This window comes from Hyperoodon ampullatus, assembly GCF_949752795.1.
Source record: "Hyperoodon ampullatus genome assembly, chromosome: 14".
NCBI lineage: Eukaryota > Metazoa > Chordata > Mammalia > Artiodactyla > Ziphiidae > Hyperoodon > Hyperoodon ampullatus.
Window position 1 is genome coordinate 66330864 of NC_136927.1, and position 25134 is coordinate 66355997.

The 25134-nt window shown below is 38.7% G+C and overlaps 1 protein-coding gene across 1 annotated transcript in view; it reads right to left on the reverse strand.

Annotated features, from left to right (window-relative positions):
* SAMHD1 (SAM and HD domain containing deoxynucleoside triphosphate triphosphohydrolase 1) overlaps positions 1-25134 on the reverse strand; it is a gene marked incomplete at both ends in the record, with an annotated part of 61237 nt that overhangs the window by 15170 nt on the left and 20933 nt on the right. The window contains 7 exons of the mRNA XM_079720092.1: positions 8069-8184; positions 9562-9653; positions 10475-10583; positions 10755-10855; positions 12447-12605; positions 17504-17574; positions 19553-19668. Of these exons, the coding sequence (XP_079576218.1) occupies positions 8069-8184; positions 9562-9653; positions 10475-10583; positions 10755-10855; positions 12447-12605; positions 17504-17574; positions 19553-19668 (764 nt within the window). The remainder of the gene's footprint in view (positions 1-8068; positions 8185-9561; positions 9654-10474; positions 10584-10754; positions 10856-12446; positions 12606-17503; positions 17575-19552; positions 19669-25134) is intronic.

Genomic DNA, 25134 nt, shown 5'->3' on the forward strand with positions numbered 1-25134 from the left:
TCCCTCATCAGGGAACAAGATCCCACATGCATGCCGCAAATAAGAAGCCCACCTGCCACAACTAAGACCTGGTGCAACCAAATAAATAACTAAATAACTAAAAGCAAATTGATTTAAAAAAAGAAGTGGAGATTTTTAAAATAAAGATAAGGTGAGTTGCTTTTGGAAATGCAGCAAAAGTAAGGAAGGCTCTCACATGGTCCTATTTCTTCAAGGTCATGTAGTTAAGGAGAATAAGGATTATATGACTGCTCAGAATAATATGCAAGAAAAGTACAATGATCCCTGTTCTCAAATGATGAAAGCTGGAAAGGCTATATGCTTGTTCTCCCATACTCTGGCAGATAAAGCACAAAAATGTAACCTAATTTCTTGTCTGGGATTTTTGACATTGCTACAACATCCAAGTATGTGATCAGTGAACTCATCTTACTGAATGGGGTAAAAACCAGTTTGGGTGTTTTAGAACTTTCATAGTGAGCAAGAGCTATGTATAATCATGAGCACTTATGACCTCATTAAAATGTATGATATTTTAATGGTTTGTCAGTTAACCCCAAAGTGTATAAAATGCAGAATTCATTTCTTTTCACCAAAAGATAATTTAAATGTAATATAATGTTACAGGATGAATGCTTGGGACTGGTCTCTGAGGAAAACTGAAGATGTTTTTTTTTTTTTTTTTTGTGGAACGCGGGCCTCTCACCGTTGTGGCCTCTCCCGTTGCAGAGCACAGGCTCTGGACACGCAGGCTCAGCGGCCATGGCCCACGGGCCCAGCCGCTCCATGGCATGTGGGATCCTCCCAGACTGGGGCATGAACCTGTGTCTCCTGCATCGGCAGGTGGACCCTCAACCACTGCGCCACCAGGGAAGCCCCTGAAGATGATTTTTTAAAACACAGCATCACTTGCTTCATTATGAGCAAAAGTTAAAAATAAATATCCAGGGAGGCGCCTTCAAGATGGTAGAGGAATAAGATGTGGAGATCACCTTCCTACCCACATATACATCAAAACTACATCTACATGTGGAACAACTCCTACAGAACACCTACTGAACACTGGCAGAAGACCTCAGATTTCCCAAAAGGCAAGAAACTCCCCACATACCTGGCTGTTTGGCTGACACGGTCTGGTGCTCTGGCTGGGTGTCAGGCCTGAGCCTCTGAGGTGGAAGAGCCAAGTTCAGGACACTGGTCCAGCAGAGACCTCCTGGCCCCACGTAATAACAAACGGCGAAACGTCTCCCAGAGATCTCCATCTCAACGCTAAGACCCAGCTCCACCCAACGACCAGCAGCTACAGTGATGGACACCCTATGCCAAACAACTAGCAAGACAGGAACACAACCCCACCCATTAGCAGAGAGGCTGCCTAAAATCATAAGGTCACAGACACCCTAAAACACACCATCGGATGTGGTCCTGCCCATCAGAAACACAAGATCCAGCCTCATCCACCAGAACACCGGCACCAGTCCACTCCCCCAGGAAGCCTACACAACCCACTGAACCAACCTTACCCACTGGGAGCAGACACCAAAAACAACGGAAACTACGAAGCTGCAGCCTGTGAAAAGGAGACACCAAACACAGTAAGTTAAGCAAAATGAGAAGACAGACAAACACACAGCAGATGAAGGAGCAAGGTAAAAACCCACCAGACCAAACAAATGAAGAGGAAACAGGCAGTCTACCTGAAAAAGAATTCAGAGTAATGATAGTACAGATGATCAAAAATCTTGGAAATAGAATGGAGAAAATACAAGAAACATTTAACAAGGACCTAGAAGAACTAAAGAGCAAACAAACAATGATGAACAACACAATAAATGAAATAAAAAATTCTCTAGAAGGAATCAATACCAGAATAACTGAGGCAGAAGAACTGATAAGTGACCTGGAAGATAAAATAGTGGAAATAACTACCACAGAGCAGAATAAAGAAAAAAGAATGAAAAGAATTAAGGACAATCTCAGAGACCTCTGGGACAACATTAAATGCACCAACATTCAAATTATAGGAGTCCCAGAAGAAGAAGAGAAACAGAAAGGGACTGAGAAAATATTTGAAGAGATTATAGTTGAAAACTTCCCTAATATGGGTAAGCAAATAGTCAATCAAGTCCAGGAAGTGCAGAGTCCCATACAGGATAAATCCAAGGAGAAACACGCCAAGACACATATTAGTCAAATGATCAAAAATTAAATACAAAGAAAAAATATTAAAAGCAGCAAGGGAAAAGCAACAAATAACACACAAGGGAATCCCCATAAGGTTAACAGCTGATCTTTCAGCAGAAACTCTGCAAGCCAGAAGGGAGGCAGGACATATTTAAAGTGATGAAAGGGAAAAACCTACAACCAAGATTACTCTACCTAGCAAGGTTCTCATTCAGATTCGACGGAGAAATTAAAACCTTTACAGACAAGCAAGAGCTAAGAGAATTCAGCACCACCCAAACAGCTTTACAACAAATGCTAAAGGAACTTCCCTAGGCAGGAAACACAGGAGAAGGAAAACAACTACAATAACAAACCCAATAACAATTAAGAAAATGGTCATAGGAACATACATATCAATAGCTATCTTAAATGTAAATGGATTAAATGCTCCAACCAAAAGACATAGACTGGCTGAATGGATACAAAAACATGACCCATATATATGCTGTCTACAAGAGACCCACTTCAGATCTGGGGACACATACAGACTGAAAGTGAGGGGATGAAAAAAGATATTCCATGCAAATGGAAATCAAAAGAAAGCTGGAGTAGCAATTCTCACATCAGACAAAATACACTTTAAAGATTATTACAAGAGAGAAAAAAGAACACTACATAATGATCAAGGGATCAATCCAAGAAGAAGATACAACAATTGTAAATATTTATGCACCCAACACAGGAGCACCTCAATACATAAGGCAAATGCTAACAGCCATAAAAGGGGAAATCGACAGCAACACAATAATAGTAGGGGACTTTAACACCCCACTTTAACCAATGGACAGATCATCCAAAATGAAAATAAATATGGAAACACAAGCTTTAAATGATACATTAAAAAAGATGGACTTAATTGATACTTATAGGACATCCCATTCCAAAACAACAGAATACACTTTCAAGTGCTCATGGAACATTCTCCAGGATAGATCATATCTTGGGTCACAAATCAAGCCTTGCTAAATTTAAGAAAATTGAAATCGTATCTGGTATCTTTTCTGACTACAATGCTATGAGAGTAGATATCAATCACAGGAAAATATCTGTAAAAAATACAAACACGTAGAGGCTTAACAATATACTGCTAAATAACCAAGAGATCACTGAAGAAATCAAAGAGGTAATCAAAAAATACCTAGAAACAAATGACAATGAAAACATGATGACCCAAAACCTATGGGATGCAGCAAAAGCAGTTCTAAGAGGAAAGTTTATAGCAATACAATCCTACCTCAAGAAACAAGAAACATCTCAAATAAACAACCTAACTTTATACCTAAAGCAAGTATAGAAAGAAGAACAAAAAACCCCAAAGTTAGCAGAAGGAAAGAAATCATAAAGATCAGATCAGAAATAAATGAAAAAGAAATGAAGGAAATGATAGCAAAGATCAATAAAACTAAAAGCTGGTTCTTTGAGAGGATAAACAAAATTGGTAAACCATTAGCCAGACTCATCAAGAAAAAAAGGAAGAAGACTCAAATAAAGAGAATTAGAAATGAAAAATGAGAAGTAACAACCGACACTGCAGAAATACAAAGGATCATGAGAGATTATTACAAGCAACTATATGCCAATAAAATGGACAACCTGGAAGAAATGGACAAACTCTTAGAAAAGCACAACCTTCTGAGACTGAACCAGGAAGAAACAGAAAATATAAACAGACCAATCACAAGCACTGAAATTGAAACTGTGATTAAAAATCTTCCAACAAACAAAAGCCCAGGACCAGATGGCTTCACAGGCAAATTCTATCAAACATTTAGAGAAGAGCTAACACCTATCCTTCTCAAACTCTTCCAAAATATAGCAGAGGGAGGAACACTCCCAAACTCATTCTACAAGTTCACTGTCACCCGGATACCAAAACCAGACAAAGATGTCACAAAAAAAGAAAACTACAGGCCAATATCACTGATGAATATAGATGCAAAATTTCTCAATAAAATACTAGCAAACAGAATCCAACAGCACATTAAAAGGATCATACACCATGATCAAGTGGGGTTTATCCCAGGAATGCAAGGATTCTTCAATATACGCAAATCAAACAATGTGATAAACCATATTAACAAATTGAAGGAGAAAAACCATATGATCATCTCAATAGATGCAGAAAAAGCTTTAGACAAAATTCAACACTTATGATAAAAACCCTCCAGAAAGTAGGCATAAAGGGAACTTACCTCAACATAATAAAGGTCATATATGACAAACCCACAGCCAACATCGTCCTCAATGGTGAAAAACTGAAACCATTTCCACTAAGATCAGGACCAAGACAAGGTTGCCCACTCTCACCACTATTATTCAACATAGTTTTGGAAGTTTTAGCCACAGCAATCAGAGAAGAAAAAGAAATAAAAAGAATCCAAATTGGAAAAGAAGAACTAAAACTCTCACTGTTTGCAGATGACATGATACTATGCATAGAGAATCCTAAAGATGCTACCAGAAAACTACTAGAGCTAATCAATGAATTTGGTAAAATAGCAGGATACAAAATTAACACAGAGAATTCTCTTGCATTCCTATACACTAATGATGAAAAATCTGAAAGAGAAATTAAGGAAACACTCCCATTTACCACTGCAACAAAAAGAATAAAATACCTAGGAATAAACCTACCTAAGGAGACAAAAGACCTGTATGCAGAAAACTATAAGACACTGATGAAAGAAATTAAAGATGATACCAACTGATGGAGAGATATATCTTGTTCTTGGAAGAATCAATATTGTGAAAATGACTATGCTACCCAAAGCAGTCTACAGATTCAATGCAATTTCTAACAAGCTACCGATGGCATTTTTCACAGAACTAGAACAAAAAATTTCACAATTCATATGGAAACACAAAAGACCCCAAATAGCCAAAGCAATCTTGAGAAAGAAAAACGGAGCTGGAGGAATCAGGCTTCTTGACTTCAGACTATACTACAGAGCTACAGTAATCAAGACAGTATGGTACTGGCACAAAACCAGAAATATAGATCAATGGAACAGGATAGAAAGCCCAGAGATAAACCCACGCACATACGGTCACCTTATCTTTGATAAAGGAGGCAAGAACATACAATGGAGAAAAGACAGTCTCTTCAATAAGTGTTGCTGGGAAAACTGGACAGCTACATGTAAAAGAATGAAATTAGAACACTCCCTAACACCATACACAAAAATAAACTCAAAATGGATTAAAGACCTAAATGTAAGACCAGACACTATAAAACTCTTAGAGGAAAACATAGGCAGAACACTCCATGATATAAATCACAGCAAGATGCTTTCTGACCCACCTCCCAGAGTAATGGTAATAAAAACAAAAATAAACGGGACCTAATGAAACTTAAAAGCTTTTGCATAGCAAAGGAAACTATAAACAAGATGAAAAGACAACCCTCAGAATGGGAGAAGATATTTGCAAACAAATCAATGGACAAAGGATTAATCTCCAAAATGTATAAACAGCTCATGCAGCTCAATATTAAAAAAACAAACAACCCAATCCAAAAATGGGCAGAAGACCTAAATAGACATTTCTCCAAAGAAGATATACAGATGGCCAAGAAACACATGAAAGGATGCTCAACATCACTAATCATTAGAGACATGTAAATCAAAACTACAATGAGGTATCACCTCACACCAGTCAGAATGGTTATCATCAAAAAATCTACGAACAATAAATGCTGGAGAGGGTTTGGAGAAAAGGGAACCCTCTTGCACTGTTGGTGGGAATGTAAATTGATACAGCCACTATGGAGAACAGTATGGAGGTTTGTAAAAAACTAAAAATAGAACTACCATATTACCCAGCAATCCCACTACTGGGCATATACCCTGAGAAAACCATAATTCAAAAAGAGTCATGTACCACAGTGTTCACTGCAGCTCTATTTACAATAGCCAGGACACAGAAGCAAACTAAGTGTCCATCGACAGATGAGTGGATAAAGAAGATATGGCACATATATACAATGGAGTATTACTCAGCCATAAAAGAAACGAAATTGATTTATTTGTAGTGAGGTGGATGGACTGCGAGTCTGTCATACAGAGTGAAGTAAGTCAGAAAGAGAAAAACAAATACCATATGCTAACACACATATATGGAACCTTAAAAAAAAAAAAGGTTCTGAAGAACCTAGGGGCAGGACAGGAATAAAGACGCAGACGTAGAGAATGGACTTGAGGACACAGTGAGGGGGAAGGGTAAGCTGGGACAAAGTGAGAGAGTGGCATGGACATATATACACTACCAAATGTAAAACAGGTAGCTAGTGGGAAGCAGCCACATAGCACAGGGAGATCAGCTCGGTGCTTTGTGACCACCTAGAGGGGTGGGATAGGGAGGGTGTGAGGGAGATGCAAGAGGGAGGAGATATGAGGACATATGTATATGTATAGCTGATTCACTTTGTTATACAGCAGAAACTAACACACAATTGTAAAGCAATTATACTCCAATAAAGATGTTAAAATAAATAAATAAATAAATAAATATCCACAGCTTGCTCACATTGTCTTATAATCTCTTCTTCCTGTCCTATCCACACAACAATGGGAGACTAGTATATCTGCTATGATGTTATTAAAACAAAACACAGAAACAATTTAGATACATCATCCCCTATAAGTAACTTTGTCATCAATCCAACCCAGATTAATTAACAAGCAAAGAGCAAACTCACTTGTCACACATTATAAACTGTACGTACTGATGTACAGTGTTGTCAGTGTGCACAGACATTTGATACAGGGACTCACCATTTCACTTCTAATCTTTGATTTAGTTATAATTGGAAAATGACTAATATTTACAAGTGTAATGTGGACTCTCTATATTATATGTATATAAAATAAAATCTAGCAGAGATGGAGCAGGAAGTTGATCTTGGCTGTGTCTGAGGCCACTCAGTTTCTGTTGTTCTTGCTTGGTTCAGAACCTCCAGCCTTTCCACTGATTCTGTCATGTTGTTTTTAGTTAAGCAGAAACAGTTTTAGGATTTGCAACTAACAACTCTGACTGGTACACGCTTTTTGGTTCACCTCTTTTGCTTTACTGATCTTTATTTCTCAGTCTACACTTTCCCACATTAAAGAATCAGCTGCAACCCCTCACCTCTCTTCCTTCACACCCTAAGCCGCAGAGTTTGTTTCTGCTGACGTGCGGAGAAATGTTTCCACATCCTGTGTTTTGCAACAAAAATCATGTTAAAAGGGCAAGCCAGCTTTTTGATACTGGTATGGTATTAGTCCAGCTGTATTATAAGTTAAATAATAATTAATATTGAGTACTTATGTGCCAAGTACTATTCCAGGTGCTACATGCCTCACTGAAGCATCACAACAAAACTATATGCTAGGGCCTCCCTGGTGGCGCAGTGGTTGAGAGTCCGCCTGCCGATGCAGGGGATACGGGTTCGTGCCCCGGTCTGGGAGGAACCCATATGCCGCGGAGCGGCTGGGCCCGTGAGCCATGGCTGCTGAGCCTGCGCGTCCGGAGCCTGTGCTCCGCAACGGGAGAGGCCACAACAGTGAGAGGCCCGCGTACCACAAAAAAAAAAAAAAAAAAAAAAAAAAAAAAAAAAAAAAAAAACTATATGCTAGGTGTCATTACTCCCATTTTAGATGAGGAAATTAAGGTTCAGAGAGGTTAAATAACTTTATTAAGGTTACCTTGTTAGTACAAAGCAGAGATAAAACTCAAATCCAATAGTATACAATCACTTTAGAGCTAAATACATTGGAATGTTTGGAAAATAACTCATCTGCAATCCAGGGAACGTTTATACTTTATCTGAGATGGACCACCTATGTTACCTTCTAGTTCTTACCTGTCAGCTTAGTGAAGGCTTCCATGTCATCAATTGCTGTAGAAATGTGATACTTTTTTCCTTCAGAACCTGTTATCTCTATGTAAGGGTCTGCTTTGAGGAAGGCATCTGTAATCCTAAAGATCATTTTATAAACATTTATGTTTATGAGAAAATTTGCTTTATGCCTTGCTTAAAGTTAAGGAAATCTTTCTACTTTAGGGAAATAAAATCTTGAGACACAATGTTCTAAAGACAACTGCTTCTCAGACTTACAGATATAGAGAATAAACTAGTGGTTATCAGCGGGGAGAGGGAAGTGGGGAGGGGCAATATAGGGGTAGGGGATTAAGAGGTATAAACTATTAGGTATAAAATAAGCTACAAGGATATACTGTACAATGAGGAATACAGCTAATATTTTATAATAGCTATAAATGGAATACAACCTTTAAAAGTTGTGAATCACTATATTGTACACCTGCAACTTATAATTTTTAAAAGCAAAAAATAAAAATAAAAAAGACAACTGCTTCTCAAGCATGCTAAATAAATCCATGGTGATTTGTGAACTACTACATTTACTGTGTTCCAGGCACTATAACAGAGCTTTAAATACATCATCTTATTTAATCTTTCCAACTATAAGATAGGTGTAATCAGCCTCAATTTTACAGATGTAGAAATTAAGGAATTTTCATTTAATCAAGTTAGGAAGAAGTGGTACCAGGCTTTGTACCTACATCTCTCCGATTCTCCACATTAAAAACAAACAAAACAACAAAATCTCTTACCAAAGTGACAACCATACAAATAGGAGAAAGAATTCTAACTAGTGTGCTCATGAGAAAAGATGAGGAAAAAAGTAGAAAAGAAGGTAAATTTTCTCAACACAAATATTAAACATGAACATGAAAGGCTTAAAATAAATCAATTTAAAACTATTTTAGAGACATGGAATTAACTTGACTCACACCCAACTTTTGGTAGTTCCTCATGGGGTCTTTGAGTCACACAGAGACCTGGCTGTACTTTTCTGCTTTGGTTCTGACTGCATCAGGGAGAAGAGGTGAAATTCCTGTAGGTTTTACTATTTGCTACTAATTTTGATAATTGACAGGGTAAGGAAAGACATTAATCTTAATCTTTAAAATTCATTTTTGTCATTAATTTCAGAATATCAATTATCCATGTCCCACCTCTCACCTCCATGACTAATATCTGGTACCTAAGTGACTACCTGTGCAGAGGTCTAAGCCATCCCAGCGTGGCCTCCTTCCTGCCTAGCCTAAACCCCATCTTCTGCTTGAATCTATCCTCTTTACCCACTTTCCTCCTCACCTCTAACGAAGTTCACTTTATGCTAGTTTTTGTTTTATTTAAGGGAACCATTTTAGGTTTGTTCACTTAAAATTCACTTGAATTTACCTAGAAATCTCAACTTGACCCAAGTATGATACTCTAGCAAAGCATCATGGAAAAGTTTATAGGGAAATAACAATCGAATTTCTTACATCGTATCAATGATGTTGCCAACTTTGTGTTGATAAGCTCTGCGATGCAAAGAGTTGCGTGTGTGGAACATGTCATACAGGTTTCCAACCTCCTGCAGAAGAATGTGGAACAATGTAGGATCAGATTAGGTTCCCTTGTTACTAGACAAGTATATAAGTCAAGGAAAAGGGATGGTGGCATATAAGAAGACTAGGCACAGGAGCTACTTCATTAAAACCTCTGAGCCCACTAAGAAAGAGCAAGGCAGATTCATAAAACTACTAATTTGCAACTTTTGTTCTTAGTAAACCAAAATCTATTGAGTGTTTTAACTCAGTGACACATTCTGTTTTAGGCATCTTAAATATATTCTTTAAATTTCCCAATACCTCTAGAAATTAGGTATTATTATTCTTATAGTCTTCATCCTCAAAAGAAAGACCTTCTATAGTATAATACTGTAATATTCTTTAGTTACATGATTCTAACCTAGCAGGGGACTTAATGATTTTAGGATTTTAACTACCATGAAACACATAATATAGTGATTAAGGATAATACTCAAGCCAGACTTCCTGGATTGAAATTCCAATTCTGCCATTAATTGTAAGTCTTCTCTGTGCTTCAATTTGCTCATCTGTTAAATGGGATAATAACAGTATCTATTCCATAGGGTGGATGAGGATTGTGTTAATCCCTCTAAAGCACTTATAACAGTGCCTAGAACAACATTCAATAAATGTCTATCATAATTTTATTATTTAACAATGCAGTAGAAGTGAAAAGAGCCTTAAATCTTATTTCCAAATGCTAAGCATGAAGTAAAGAGATTGACAATTTACCAGGTAGTGATTTTTCCAAATTAGTTAAAGGTTATTTCTAGATTTCACACTAGGAACTATACCTTCCTCATTGTTCTCTGACATAGCTTACCTTTTCTCTAGTACAAATGTGCTTCCTATCATCTACCTCACAGACACGGGCAAACTTAATAAAGCGCTTGTAATCAAAATTATTTTGGATTCCAAGATGATGGCAGTCCCTAGAAAGATTCCAAAGCAGAGAAATGAAATATTTCAACAAAGGAAACTGTACCTTAAATATCAACACTAAATTTATACAAGAATTTTATTTTGTTTATTTAAATAAAAATTGTATATACTTAAAGTATATAAGGATTTTAAACAACTTTTCTGAAGTGTTCAGTGCATACCTGGCAAAATAATCCCATTTGTCCACATCAATGCCATTTCTTTTATTGGCCACTATCTCATAAAGGAAGCTTTTTTCTTTAGGACGCCCTTTATACAGCCACTGGAAGACAAGAAAACCCACAGAAAGTTTTAGGATAGGAGCCAAATCTATTTGTAAGCAAAGCAAAGGAACTGTATTAATCTGAAAATTATAAACAGACATTTGAACGGGAAGGTTAGGTAAGTGAGAAGGTCCTACTCATTCCTTCTTACATTTAATTCCTAAATTAGTAGAAAAGGGAAAAGAAATGCTGAAGTGTGATACCCTGTTAATACTAAACCTTGTGCCTTCGGAAGGATCCTAACTCTATTACACTTCCCATAACCAACAAGCTTTCTTTTTTTTCTTTTCTTTTTTTTTTTTACGCGGGCCTCTCACTGTTGTGGCCTCTCCCGTTGCAGAGCACAGGCTCCGGACGCGCGGGCTCAGCGGCCATGGCTCACGGGCCCAGCCACTCCGCAGCATGCGGGATCCTCCCGGACCGGGGCACGAACCCGTGTCCCCTGCATCAGCAGGCGGACTCAACCACTGCGCCACCAGGGAAGCCCCAACAAGCTTTCTTGTTTTCTTTGTTTAAAATTTTTTTTTTAATATAAGATCTAATTATGAACTAGTAAGAATGTTCCTTATATTCTAATGCTTAAATTCAGGCATGAAAATAGTATTGTCTTTCAAAGCAGCCACACATCTAGTCTAAATGATATGTACCATTCAAAGAATTTTTGGAACTCTGTATTTTGTTTGGGTTTTTTTTGGTGGTGCAGTTTGGCCCGTGGGATCCTAGTTCCCCAACCATGGACAGAACCCGGGCCCTCAGCAGTGAAAGCGTCACAGTCCTAACCAGTGGACTGCCAGGGAATTCCCAGGAGCTCTGTTTTTTGGAAATAGGATATTTGCTATAAAATCCACCTCTTTATCTTATGCCTTACAAGTAGCTTTGTATATTTTAAGGAAAAAAAAACTTTAAAAACCACACAGGGGGGTTTCCCTGGTGGCGCAGTGGTTGAGAGTCCGCCTGCTGATGCAGGGGACACGGGTTCATGCCCCGGTCCGGGAAGATCCCACATGCCGCAGAGCGACTAGGCCCGTGAGCCATGGCCACTGAGCCTGCGCGTCCAGACCCTGTGCTCTGCAACGGGAGAGGCCACAACAGTGAGAGGCCCGTGTACCAAAAAAAAAAAAAAAAAAAAACCCACAAAGGCAAATTCTTTTTTCTAAGTAAAATAAAAAAGATCAAAAAGGAAACAAAACATATTTCCCTCTGAACTAATTCAACTTTTTTCTAGGTCTTCACATATCTAAGTATTTCAAATATGTTAATTTTAATGAATAAACAAGACACATACTTTTACATTTTCCAAACTAAGTTACTTTAGGCTTCTATATAAAATACTGCATACATATACATTAAAAATATTTATATATGTATTTTAATTTGGGGGATAGCTTCTGAAGAACTCAGTTAAGAGCTGGAAGAACTATATAAGTCTTTTATTTTTTGCATTAAACAGTAGAAATGTATCACACATTTTGTCATTTAGTCTCTCTAAAATAGCCAAATGTCACCTCTTCAAATAGATCTGAAGGAATCAAGCAGAGAGACTAGATGAAAGGAATCAGTCAGTTCAAATTAAGTTGTACACAAACTTACCTTTGAAGAATTTTTGATGGGTGATTCAGGTGGTCCTGTAATTTGTTCCTTGATAAACCAAATATCTTCTTCAGGGATGAGACCATAGTGTTCCATGACATCTCTGAGTCCGTTAGAATTAACTAGGTGCTCAAACATCATAACCGAGCCCTGTTCATGCTGGGAAAAGTCAGCACAGTATGGTCTGTTGTAGACTCTAGTCCATCAGAGACCCCTGATTATTTAAATTACTCTTGGCTCCAGGTAATTCAGAGATAAGGTTCTAATGCATGTTAATTATCAAGTTTTCAACTACAATCTTACAGATATTTTTAAAAATCTGTCAAATTTTTCTATATTGGGACTCCCGTGGTAGTCCAGTGGTTAAGAATCCTCCTTCCAATGCAGGGGATGCAGGTTCTATCTGCGGTCAGGGAACTAAGATCCCACATGCTGTGGGGCAACTAAGCCCACGAGCTCTAGAGCCTGCGTGCCACAACTGGAGATCCCGCGAGCTGCAATGAAGAGCCCATGTGCTGCAATGAAAGATCCCACATTCTGCAACGAAGACCCAATGCAGCCAAATAAATAAATAAATACCAGATGGGACTGGGAAAAAAAAACTGTCTATATATATATATATATATATATTTTTTTTTTTTTTTTGTGGTACGCGGGCCTCTCACTGCTGTGGCCTCTCCCGTTGCGGAGCACAGGCTCCGGACGCGCAGGCTCAGCGGCCATGGCTCACGGGCCCAGCCGCTCCGTGACACGTGGGATCCTCCCAGACCGGGGCACGAACCCGCGTCCCCTGCATCGGCAGGCGGACTTGCAACCACCGCGCCACCAGGGAAGCCCAACTGTCTATATTTTACCAGTCTTAAACCTTTACAAACTAGGTTCATCATTATTACATAAATATATTTAATGAGATATAATCATTTATAATACATAAGTATTGTACAGTACAACTGAATATTACCAGATCATAAAGATAGAATAGCTTTTTTTTGTTTTCTGAGATGTACCACTTGCAGAATCTTAGTTCCCGGACCAGGGATTGAACCCGGGCCCCAGCAGTGAAAGAGCTGAGTCCTAACCACTGGACCGCCAGGGAATTCCCAATTGAATACCATTTTAATGAATATCACTATAAAATTTAGTTGTATTGTTTCATCAGCTTTAGAATTTGTGAAGATACAAGTTCTGTAAGCATTTCCATCTACTGATAAAAAGGGGGTAATCCCAGGGCTTCCCTGGTGGCGCAGTGGTTGAGAATCTGCCTGCCAATGCAGGGGACATGGGTTCGAGCCCTGGTCTGGGAAGATCCCACATGCCGCGGAGCAACTAGGCCCATGAGCCACAACTACTGAGCCTGCGCGTCTGGAGCCTGTGCTCCGCAACAAGAGAGGCCACGACAGTGAGAGGCCCGCGCGCTGCAATGAAGTGTAGCCCCCGCTCGCCGCAACTAGAGAAAGCCCTCGCACAGAAACAAAGACCCAACACACCCAAAAATAAATAAAATATAAATTTAATTTTTAAAAAAAGGGGTAATTCCAAACCTGCCAGTAAAAACAAAAATGTCTCAGAGCCCTTAAGTCAAGATCTGGAGTGGAATCTCAAATTAGACTCATTTTACTCATCTGTCTCTGCTTGCTCATTTATAATCGTTATAAAGATCAAATGGCCCCCTGGAGGGAGGCATCTGCCCTATCACAGGTCTTAGCAAAAACAAACTCAAGAAACATGAAAACAAAACCCTGAATGGTCCTATATCTATTTTTTAATTGAATCAAGATCTATATTAATTACATAGAGGAAAAACAGTAAGTTTATGAAATTTGGCAGCCATTGCCTTAATCAGGTGATTGAAGTTAATATTACCAGTAATAGCTTAAAAAGACCTTATGTGCCTCTGATGGGATACACTAAGAAGGTCACAACTTGGCATTCTGCCAAAAACAGATAGTCTGACAGTATGAGGAAACCGAAAACTGAAACTCAAAGTGAGGGGCAATCCACAAAATAATCTACCTGTATACTTCAAAAAATGACAAAGTCATGAGAGATAAAGACCGAAGAATTGTTGCAGATCAAAAGAAACTAAAGAGAAATGGCAACTAAGGGTAATGTGTGATGGATCAGGACCAAAAATGGTTTTCTTTCCCCTTTTCTATATGGACAGTTGTTGAAATTTGATAGAAAGTCTGTAAATTAGATAATAGTACTGTATCAATAATAATTTCCTGATTTTAATAAATGTACTGAGGTTATGTAAGAGAAATGTTCTTGTTTTTAGGAAATACCCACTGAAGCTTTAGGAATAAAGGGGCATGCCTACAACATACTTTCAAATGATTCAGAAAAAAACTTATACATACAGAAAAATTCAAGTTCCACAAAGATAACACAGACAATAACTAAAATTATAAGCAACTTAGAAGTAAATATAATAAAAGATGTATAAAACCTTTATGGAGAAAATTATAACATTTATAATAGAAGAGCAAAAGGCCAAAGATACCTAATAAAAGAAACAGCTGTCCTACCAGCTATCAAGACTTATTATAAAGAAGTAACAATTATGGAAAGTGTGGAATGGAACAGAATCCAGAAAGATTCATCATTACGGAATGTTAAAAAAATGTTGGGGTTGGTTATCACAGAATCAGTAGGGACAGTGGTAGAGCGTTTGACTGCAGATCACTGGGGAAATTCAATAAACATTTATCCATATTAAAAAAGAAATCAGATTTCTACCACACATATGCAGAGAAATAAATTCCCATGAGGTAAGGACTCACATATTAAAGGCAAAATATTTAAAGAAAAAGACTTGGAGATGGCTGAGTAGACCCTATTTAAATCGACCTTGTTGGAGAAAAAAACTATTAACTCTGGACAACTTCTTGAAGGTATTGGATTACAACCAAAAGCAGGCAGATGTTAGAGGGAAATAAACACTTGGAAGAGAAAGGCAGTGGGCAATATTCCAGTTCTTTTATGGCTTTTAGCCTGACGGAGGCCCTAAGGCTGCAGAACTGGAGAGAAACTATCCATTTTACTAGGTTGAAGAACCAGAAATACTTCATTAAAATTTAAAATTTTTGTTTCTTAAAAGCCACCTTCATTAAAGAAATGAATTGGTAAGTCAGAGACTGGGGTACGGACAGGGACTATATTCATAATACATGTATCTGACTATATATATAATTACTCAAATTGATAACTAAAAGGCAAACATTCAAATTTTAAAAATGGGTAAATGGAAAAACTCTTCACAAAAGATGATTTATCGGGCTTCCCTGGTGGCGCAGTGGTTGAGAGTCCGCCTGCCGATGCAGAGGACACGGGTTCGTGCCCCGGTCTGGGAGGATCCCACATGTTGCGGAGTGGCTGGGCCCGTGGGCCATGGCAGCTGAGCCTGTGTGTCCGGAGCCTGTGCTCCGCAACGGGAGAGGCCACAACAGTGAGAGGCCCGCGTACCGCAAAAAAAAAAATAAATAAAAAAAAATAAAAAGATGATTTATCAATGACAAAGTACAGGAAATGGTATTCAACATAGCACAGAGGACACCAAAACAAAAAAAAATCCTATAAGAGACTATTTCACACTGATTAGAAAGAATAACTTAAAAAACTAAATGTTGGGGAGGCTATGGAACAACAGGCACTCTCATATTGCTGGCAGAGTGTAAAATGGGAAACGTCTGGTAGTTGCTTATATTTTTATTTTTATTTATTTATTTATTTATTTTTTGCAGTACGCGGGCCTCTCACTGTTGTGGCCTCTCCCGTTGCGGAGCACAGGCTCCGGACGCGTGGGCTCAGCGGCCATGGCTCACGGGCCCAGCCGCTCCGCGGCATGTGGGATCTTCCCAGACCGGGGCACGAACCCGTGTCCCCTGCATCAGCAGGCGGACTCTCAACCACTGCGCCACCAGGGAAGCCCTGGTAGTTGCTTATAAAGTTAAGTATCCATCTACTTGATGACCCAGCAATTCTACTCCTAGGTAAGGAGAAATGAACCTAAGACAAATGAAAACATTTTCCATAAAAATCGTGTACAGTAACATGCATAGCATCCTTATTCGTAACAGCCAAAAAACTGAAAACAACCCAAATTCTACAAAAGGAGAAAAAATAAACAAATCATAACTTATTCATACAATGGAATACTACCTCAGCAATGAGCAGGGACCGACAACTGACTCATGACACACCAACGAATCTCAAAATCATTATGTTGAGTGAATAACAGCAAGACACAAAAGAGTACCTATTATAGGATTCTACTCTTATCAATTCTAAGACAGGCAAAGCTAGTCTGTTTATAAAAATCAGAAGGTGATAGTGGGAGGGAGATGTAAGAACTGACTGAAAAGGGTCACAAAGGAATTTTCCAGGAAGATGAAAATATTCTATATCTCAACTTGGGTAGTGGCTACATGGATGTATACATTTGTCAAAACTCACTGAACTGTACACTTAAGATCTGTACAACATATTGTATATGAATTACCTTTAAAGAGAGAGAGAAAAAATAGTGGTTGACATGTAAGAAGTGTTCAATATGTATTAATACCTTTTTCTACTCCAAATATAGTGTGGTCAAAAATAGGAGTTGACCTAACTTTACTTCTCAAAAATTGATTCCAAAAATACAGGTCAGTCACCTGCAAATCTGTAAGTATAAAATGAACTTAGCTGGTATTAGTTACTTTATGGTCATACAAAATGAGTCAAAGCCAGAGTCAGCCTTTTATTTTTTATTTTATACTAGTGTGATAGAGTAGAAAGAGCATTAAATTAGCAGTTAGGAAACCTGGTTTCCTAGTGTTGGCTTTATCATTTAACAACTTTGTGATTTTTGGTGCATCAATACACCTCTATGAATTTCAAGTTCCTTTATACTTACAAAAATGGAGATAATGATTTCCTCCTTAGAGATTACTGTGAGGATCAAATGAAAGCATTATATATAAACACTCTGAAAAACTGTAAAAGGAAGAATACTTTAACACAGCAGTCATTGTTTAGTCTTTATTTTATTGACTATTAAATATATGAATACATACCGTCCATTTCACATCTGGGCGAGCAAGTGGAATAAATCTTCCATCGAACATATGAGAAAATGGCCCATGACCTTAAAAACAAAAGCAGCCTTAGAACAAGAAAAATGTTTGTAAATTGGTAAAATGTGAATCTTTTTAGGTAAATTTGAATATCAATAGAAATTAATAATCTATAAATACATCACAAGAAGGAACAAATCCTTCCTTCCTATTTTCTAAAACAAGAGAACAGGAAGCAGAACAATACAGGAAAGTAAGCTCTCCATTGAGGGGTCTCTGAGCCACCAGAGTTTACATAAATCTGATGAAAGGACAGTTTTGTGTTAACTAAAGGAATGTTAATGACAAAAACTTTTGGCTTCTTCAGATTATATATTGGTAGTGTTAGAACAGCAGTTTTAACACAATCCACTAGGGTTAGGAAGAAAATATTAGAACTTTATTACTCTCAACCTTTTAAAACATCTATTTTTATGTAAATTTTATAATGTATGTAATTTATTGTATAATAAATATACACATATCAGGGTTTATCTTGGGTTTTTACTGATGATATGGGCAATCAAAAGTGGAGATCACTACTTTATCTTATTCATAAGTGATCTTAACATTCCACAACATCTAGTAATATGAAACTTTGCTGAGGCACAACTCTGGAATTATCAGAATTTCTGAAGGAGTTACAGTTGGTCCTCTGCATCCGCAGATTCGATCAACCTCAGACAAAAAAATATTCAGAAAAAAAAATTCCAGAAAGTTCCAAAAAGCAAAACTTGAATTTGCCAAGCTTGCTGGCAACTATTTACATATAGTTTACATTGTATTGGTATTATAAGTAATCTAGAATTGATTTAAAGTACATGGGAGGATGTGTGTGGGTTATATGCAAATTTTATATAAGGGGCTTGAGCACCCAGGATTTTGGGTTGGTTTTTTTGTGTGTCTGCAGGGAGTCCTGGAACAAATCCCCTACCCTCTTCCCTGATAAATGGGAGAGGGAGCCTACCTGGACCAGCCCTGGGTCTTTTTGCATGTTGCAGTCTGTACACAAAGGCTTGTTCCTATAGAGCTCAGACTCCTAGAAATTGGCAAAAGTTTCCAATGATTCCCTCTCAAAATACCAAAAATCTGTTAAATTTATGATCTAGGGCTGATACTGGTCCTACTGAAATCTCCAAGGGGACATGCTGAAGAGAGTGTCCTGTGCCTTTAAGTATCTGGCTACTGAAACCTCCCTTTCCCTGCACTGAGGGCACATGCAAACTCTTAGGATCCTCCAACAGGTAGGAATAAATTACAAGGATAGGGCTTCCCTGGTGGCGCAGTGGTTGAGAGTCCGCCTGCTGATGCAGGGGACACGGGTTTGTGCCCAGTCCGGGAGGATCCCACATGCCACGGAGTGGCTGGGCCCGTGAGCCACGGCCGCTGAGCCTGCGCGTCCGGAGCCTGTGCTCCACAACGGGAGCCCGCGTACCGAGGGAAAAAAAAAAAAAAAATTACAAGGATAGGGGAAAAAACTCCTGTGATAGAAGAGAGCAGTCCTTTTTCTCTTTCTTTGACCATGGAAAAGGATGATATTCTTCTACTTGTATTTAAGTGGCCCAAGACCTCACATGGGTCAGGGAAGAAAAGGAGATCTCTTAATCTGTTGTTAATCTGTTAGAGCAGATTGTGTATTCTAGGTGTGAGAAGAATAGATCTGACAAATTATCTAAAGGAAAATGGCAATTTTATTTCAACCAAGATAAAGGAAAAATCAAATTCACATCATCCAACACACAGTAGTCAGAAAGAAATCACTATCAGAAAGTCCCTTCATATAACCTGCAACAAAGATGTTTAACATGGGAAATTCACTAAAATACTACAAAAAAAAAATAGCAATGCTTTGGGCTTATGAACCATTCTAGAAAGAAGCAATGGCACATTAATGTTAACTGAAGAATTAAAACACAACTTTCATATTCTCCTAGTTAATTGGATTTTTTAATTTCAAAGAGAGGTACCACGTGGTTTTACATTAGAACTCTGGCTCTTGGAACTGCTTACCGAGATCATGACAAAGACCAGCGATCTGAACACAGAGCATATCTCGTTCACTTATCTGCAGCTCTGGTTGTCTTTCACTCAGTTCACGAACTAGACGTCCTGCTAGATACCCTACGCTGCAGAGCGGAAAAAACAAAACAAAAATGAAAAAGTTACTCTTCTGTTTGAAAGATGAGCGACTGTTAAGATTTGTATTTGTCCTTGATAAATCCTTAAGGAGGCTGTGAATTAGACTTTGGGTGAAGGAGACTTCCCAGCAGTTTGAGTGTAAAAAGCCCTCTTTTTCCCTTTTTGTTTAAGAGTCTACCTGATTGAGCTAGCTATAGGCTCAGTCTCAGGTCATTGTGGGCTGTATTACATTTCTGATTTGTAGAGATTTGCAAGACAAAGACAGTTGCTTTTAATTCCCCAAAGAACTGCTCTGCTGCCTAAATGATTTTAAAAGATTGATTTGCCCAACTACATTTTCTTTAATTTGATTATTATTAGCTTCTGAATATTAGCCCCTAGTTTTACATTATATTGTGTGGGTTCAGGTAACCTTACTGGGTTTTTTATTTTTGGAAACTTAAATTAATATTTTCTGAGGGGCAGATTTACATACCCTGTCTTATAATACCAGGCAGGGGAAGCATTCCGCAGTGAGACACAATGTCTACACACAACATAGTGAGGCAAAAGAGATATAAACATCTTATATTAAGCCCACTTAAATATACCTACTTTTATAAACTGTCATCTCAATTCAGTCAACTCTTACACCTTTAACTTTAGCCTCCCTTAGGACCCCATCAACAAGCTGTGGTCTTACAAGGAGTCCTAGAAACTTTCCTTTTTATTCTCTGGCTATTTCATCTATTTTTTATAAAGGCTCTGGGGTCTCCAGGGAGGGGTTGAGCCAAGGGACACAGGCCTTTAAAAAAAATCTTTAACTTGATTAATTGGTCTAATTGTTGCCCCAAACAATTGTTCAACTGTTGATCAGGTATCTCAGTGTAATTTTCTTCCAGCCTTTTAAATGTGTGTGTGTGTGTGTGTGTGTGTGTGTGTGTGTGTTAAACTGGAATGGACTTCTTCGGGGCCCTTAATGTTGGGGACCAATAAGATGTCCCCTTGGCCCATCCAACCTTACATAGTGTTGTATAAAAACCTTTGTTTTAATCTCATTACCATCCATTTTATTTATCCAATTTCTTTTTTTTTTTTTTTTGTGATATGTGGGCCTCTCACTGTTGTGGCCTCTCCCGTTGCGGAGCACAGGCTCCGGACGCGCAGGCCCAACGGCCATGGCTCACGGGCCCAGCCGCTCCGCGGCATATGGGATTTTCCCAGACCGGGGCACGAACCCGTGTCCCCTGCATCGGCAGGCGGACTCTCAACCACTGCGCCACCAGGGAAGCCCTATCCAATTTCTTAATAACCACCTAAAGATTTTTATCCTGTTGGGACAAGTCCCTTTAAAATTTCCACCTTCTTGGGAAGAAGTCTCTTAACTTTCCCCTCAGCTTTTTTTCCCTATTAACCAACCCAATTAACATTAATTAACCTAACGTTTTTATTAGCATCTGTAAGGCCCATTGAGGGTAACCCTAGAGACTATAAATAAGGCTTCCCAAACTGGTTTATTTTTGTCTCTTTTAAACTAAGGGAGTTCTGAAATTGGGTCATTTGTAGAGACATGGATGGATCTAGAGACTGTCATACAGAGTGAAGTAAGTCAGAAAGAGAAAAACAAATACCATATGCTAACACATGTATGTGGAACCTAGAAAAATGGTACAGATGAACCGGTTTGCAGGGCAGAAATTGAGACACAGATGTAGAGAACAAACTTATGGTCACCAAGGGGGGAAAGCAGAGGGAGGTGGGGGGTGTGATGAATTGGGCGATTGGGGTTGACATGTATACACTGATGTGTATAAAACTGATGACTAATAAGGACCTGCTGTATAAAAAAATAAATAAAATAAAATTCAAAAAAAAAATTGGATAAAGTCAGTGTCAAGATAAATTCAACACCTATGTTAAGTCCACAAAATCAAGAAGAGATAAAAAAACAGAAAACAAAAACCAAAATACCGAGTATAGTTCCCTGTGCTATACAGTAGGTCCTTGTTGGGTATCTATTTTATATATAGCATTGTTAAACTAGATAATATGGTCTCTATTCTTTTTTTTTTTTTTTTTTTTTTTTTTTTTTTTTTTTTTTCTGTACGTGGGCCTCTCACTGCTGTGGCCTCTCCCGTTGCGGAGCACAGGCTCCGGACACACACAGGCTCCGCGGCCATGGCTCGCGGGCCCAGCCACTCCGCGGCATGTGGGATCTTCCGGGATCGGGGCACGAACCCGTGTCCCCTGCATCGGCAGGCGGACTCTCAACCACTGCGCCACCAGGGAAGCCCTGGTCTCTATTCTTAATGGAATATGTGGTGAATTTACAACAAAAGCTAACATTTAAATTAATGGAATTAAATCCACAACTTATGACAAAAAAAAATGTATCAAATCATGTTATACACCTTAAACATACACAATGTTATACATCAGTTATATCACGATAAAGCTGGGGGAAATAAAATATTCAACTTTTTTTAAAGTTAAGAAAAAAAACTAAAAATGCTAAAAAAAAAAAGATAAATAAATAAACTAAGGGAGTTCTTAGGTTAGCCGTTGTATATATACTACCATCTTCTAATTTGTTTTTTTTATAGGTAAAAATAAAACAGCTGTTTGTAATGAGAGCTCTCTAAAAAATTTACCAATTTACCAAGTTTCTCCAATTTTAAGGATTCACTGTCTGGTCATTGATGAATAATATCTTTTTTTTTTTTTTGCGGTACACGGGCCTCTCACTGTGGCCTCTCCCGTTGCGGAGCACAGGCTCCGGATGCGCAGGCTCAGCAGCCATGGCTCACGGGCCTAGCCGCTCCACGGCATGTGGGATCTTCCCGGACCGGGACACAAACCCGTGTCCCCTGCATCGGCAGGCGGACTCTCAACCACTGCACCACCAGGGAAGCCCGATGAATAGTATCTCAATAGTGACTCAAACCAATAAAATGCAAGAGGCATCCCCACAAGAGAGTGCAAAGGATGCAGCCTTCATAAGATCTAGAAATTTCCTCCCCCAAACAGCCTAAGAGAGTAAAGTCCTTCGTTGTACAGGTGGTTGCAATGAAGGTTGAGATGACAAAGGCCCCTTATGGGCTGGGACCCCTTATGACAAATTTTCCTGAGAGTTGACACAGCTAGACAAAAAGATTGCTCAGAATTCCAGTCTATTTGACTGGTTGCCAAATGTACACCATATGTGTACCTCCTGGGTAGCAGAGATCAAGCTCTCAGAACACAGGAGGAAAAAAAAAAAAGCCTAAGAAGATCAGGTAGAACATTTACATCTCTAAGACACAGGTAGAGAAATGCAAGTTCTCCCAGAAGGGCTTTTGTTTCTTTAAGTTCACAATTTTGAAAAGAGGTTTTATCACGTTGGGTTTTTCTAGCTGTATATGAAAAAAAAATTAATTTTGGAATGTCAAAAGAACCCCAGTTTGGCCATTTTTAGGATGAGCTTTAATTCCCAATTAAGCAAGTACTTGCAAGTACAAATTCTGTACGTACATAATAAAAATTTCCCAGTGTCTGTCAATTGGGGTAACCCATCAGCGTTTTTTAACTGAGCAAAATCTTCCCAGTGTCTTTCAAGTGAGGATAACCCACTCTGTCATTCAACTGACCAAAATCGTCCTAATGTCTTTCAACTGAAGATTACCCAGGTACCTCTTTTTGAAACTAAGTTCAAGGAAAACCTACTCCTCCAGTGAGAAGTTTAACACCACCAAATAAAGCTTAGGATCATAAGCGAATAACATGAGATCCAAGATCCAGGAGACACTCATCCAAATTCATCTGGACCCACTGAGGAGACAGACGGGCACAAGAGGCCTCTGCTAGTATTAAGGCTCCAGATCCTCATAAAGTTCAAGCAAAGGAGAAAAGTTGGCTCTGGATCCCTTCGTGGTCACTGAAACTGTCAACTGAAGAAAAACACTACCTAAAAGTTCCAAGTTATGTTTTATTCAGAGATCTTACTGAGGACTCTAGCCCGGGAAACAGTCTCAGACAGCACTGAGGCATTGTTCCAAAGAGGTAAGGGAGGAACCAGGGTATATAGGAGTTTCTGGTGAAAAAACAAAAACAAAAAAAACATTTAGTCCAACATCAAAAGACTACTGCTAATGACAAAAACCAGTCACCTCAAATTAATAATTTTTAGCATTTTCCTATTTATGGGAAGATGTAAGAGTCTGGGGGTCATTAAAATTATTCCTTAGATATTCATCTGATCTATCTAGGGCCAGGATGCTGTTTTTCTCCACCCTGAATTCCCCTCTGGGTGCAGCATTGGGGGCAGCTACAGTGGCTTGATGGCTCGATGGCGAGCAATATTTTTTGTTTACTAGAATGACAGGTAACATTTTTTTTGTCCACATTTGTGATTAGCAGTAATCTTTTTACACTTGACCACATGTTTTCCCCAGCAAAAAAGTTCACATATATACTGGCTCCTCCCTTACCTCTCTGGAGGAGTTCCTCAGAGCTATCTGAGAACTCCCGGGCTATAGTACTCAGTAAGGTCCCCAAATAAAACTTAACTCATAACTTCCACATCATGCATTTTTCTTTCAGTTAACACTCAAGAACTTCAATATGTTTTTCAAATGTTCTAATATACCTCGAGGGTAACTTAACAGAATAGTCTGTTTCAGAACTAGGCAGAAACACACAGATTCCCAAAAGCAGGACCTCTTGACTCAGAATCACTTATCATTAGGGAAATGCAAAATCAAATCACAGTGAGACACCACCTCATACTCATTAGGAGGGGTTTTTTGTGTTTTTTTTTTTTTTTTTGGCTGCTCCACGCAGCATGCAGGATCTTAGTTCCCCAAACAGGGATTGAACCCGTTCCCGCTGCAGTGGAAGCGCAGAGTCTTAACCACTGGACCACCAGGGAAGTCCCTAGGATGTCTATTATAAAACAAAACAAAAACTAACAAATTTCAGCCAGGATGTGGAGAAACTGGAACCCTTGTACACTGTTGGTGGGAATGTAAAATGGTGCAGCCACTATAGAAAACAGTAGAGCAGTTCCTCAAAATATTAAAAATAGAATTACCATATGATCCAGTAATTCCACTTCTGGGTATATACCCAAAAGAAGTGAAAGTAGGGTCTTGAAGAGATATTTGCACATCCACGTTCATAGCAGTCACAATTGCCAAAGAGGTGGAAGCAACCCAACAGTCCACAGATGAATGAAGGGATAAACGAAATGTAACATATACATACAATGGAATATTATTCAGCCTTAAAAAGTAAGGATATTCTGACACATGCTCCAACGTGAGTGACTCTTGGGGAAATTATGCTAAACGAAATAAGCCAATCACAAAAAGACAAATACTCTATGAAATCACTTATATGAGGTACCTAGAACAGTCAAATTCATTAGAACAGAAAGTAGAATGGTGGTTACCAGGGACTGGGGAGAAGAGGAATGGGGAATTGTTATTCAATGGGTA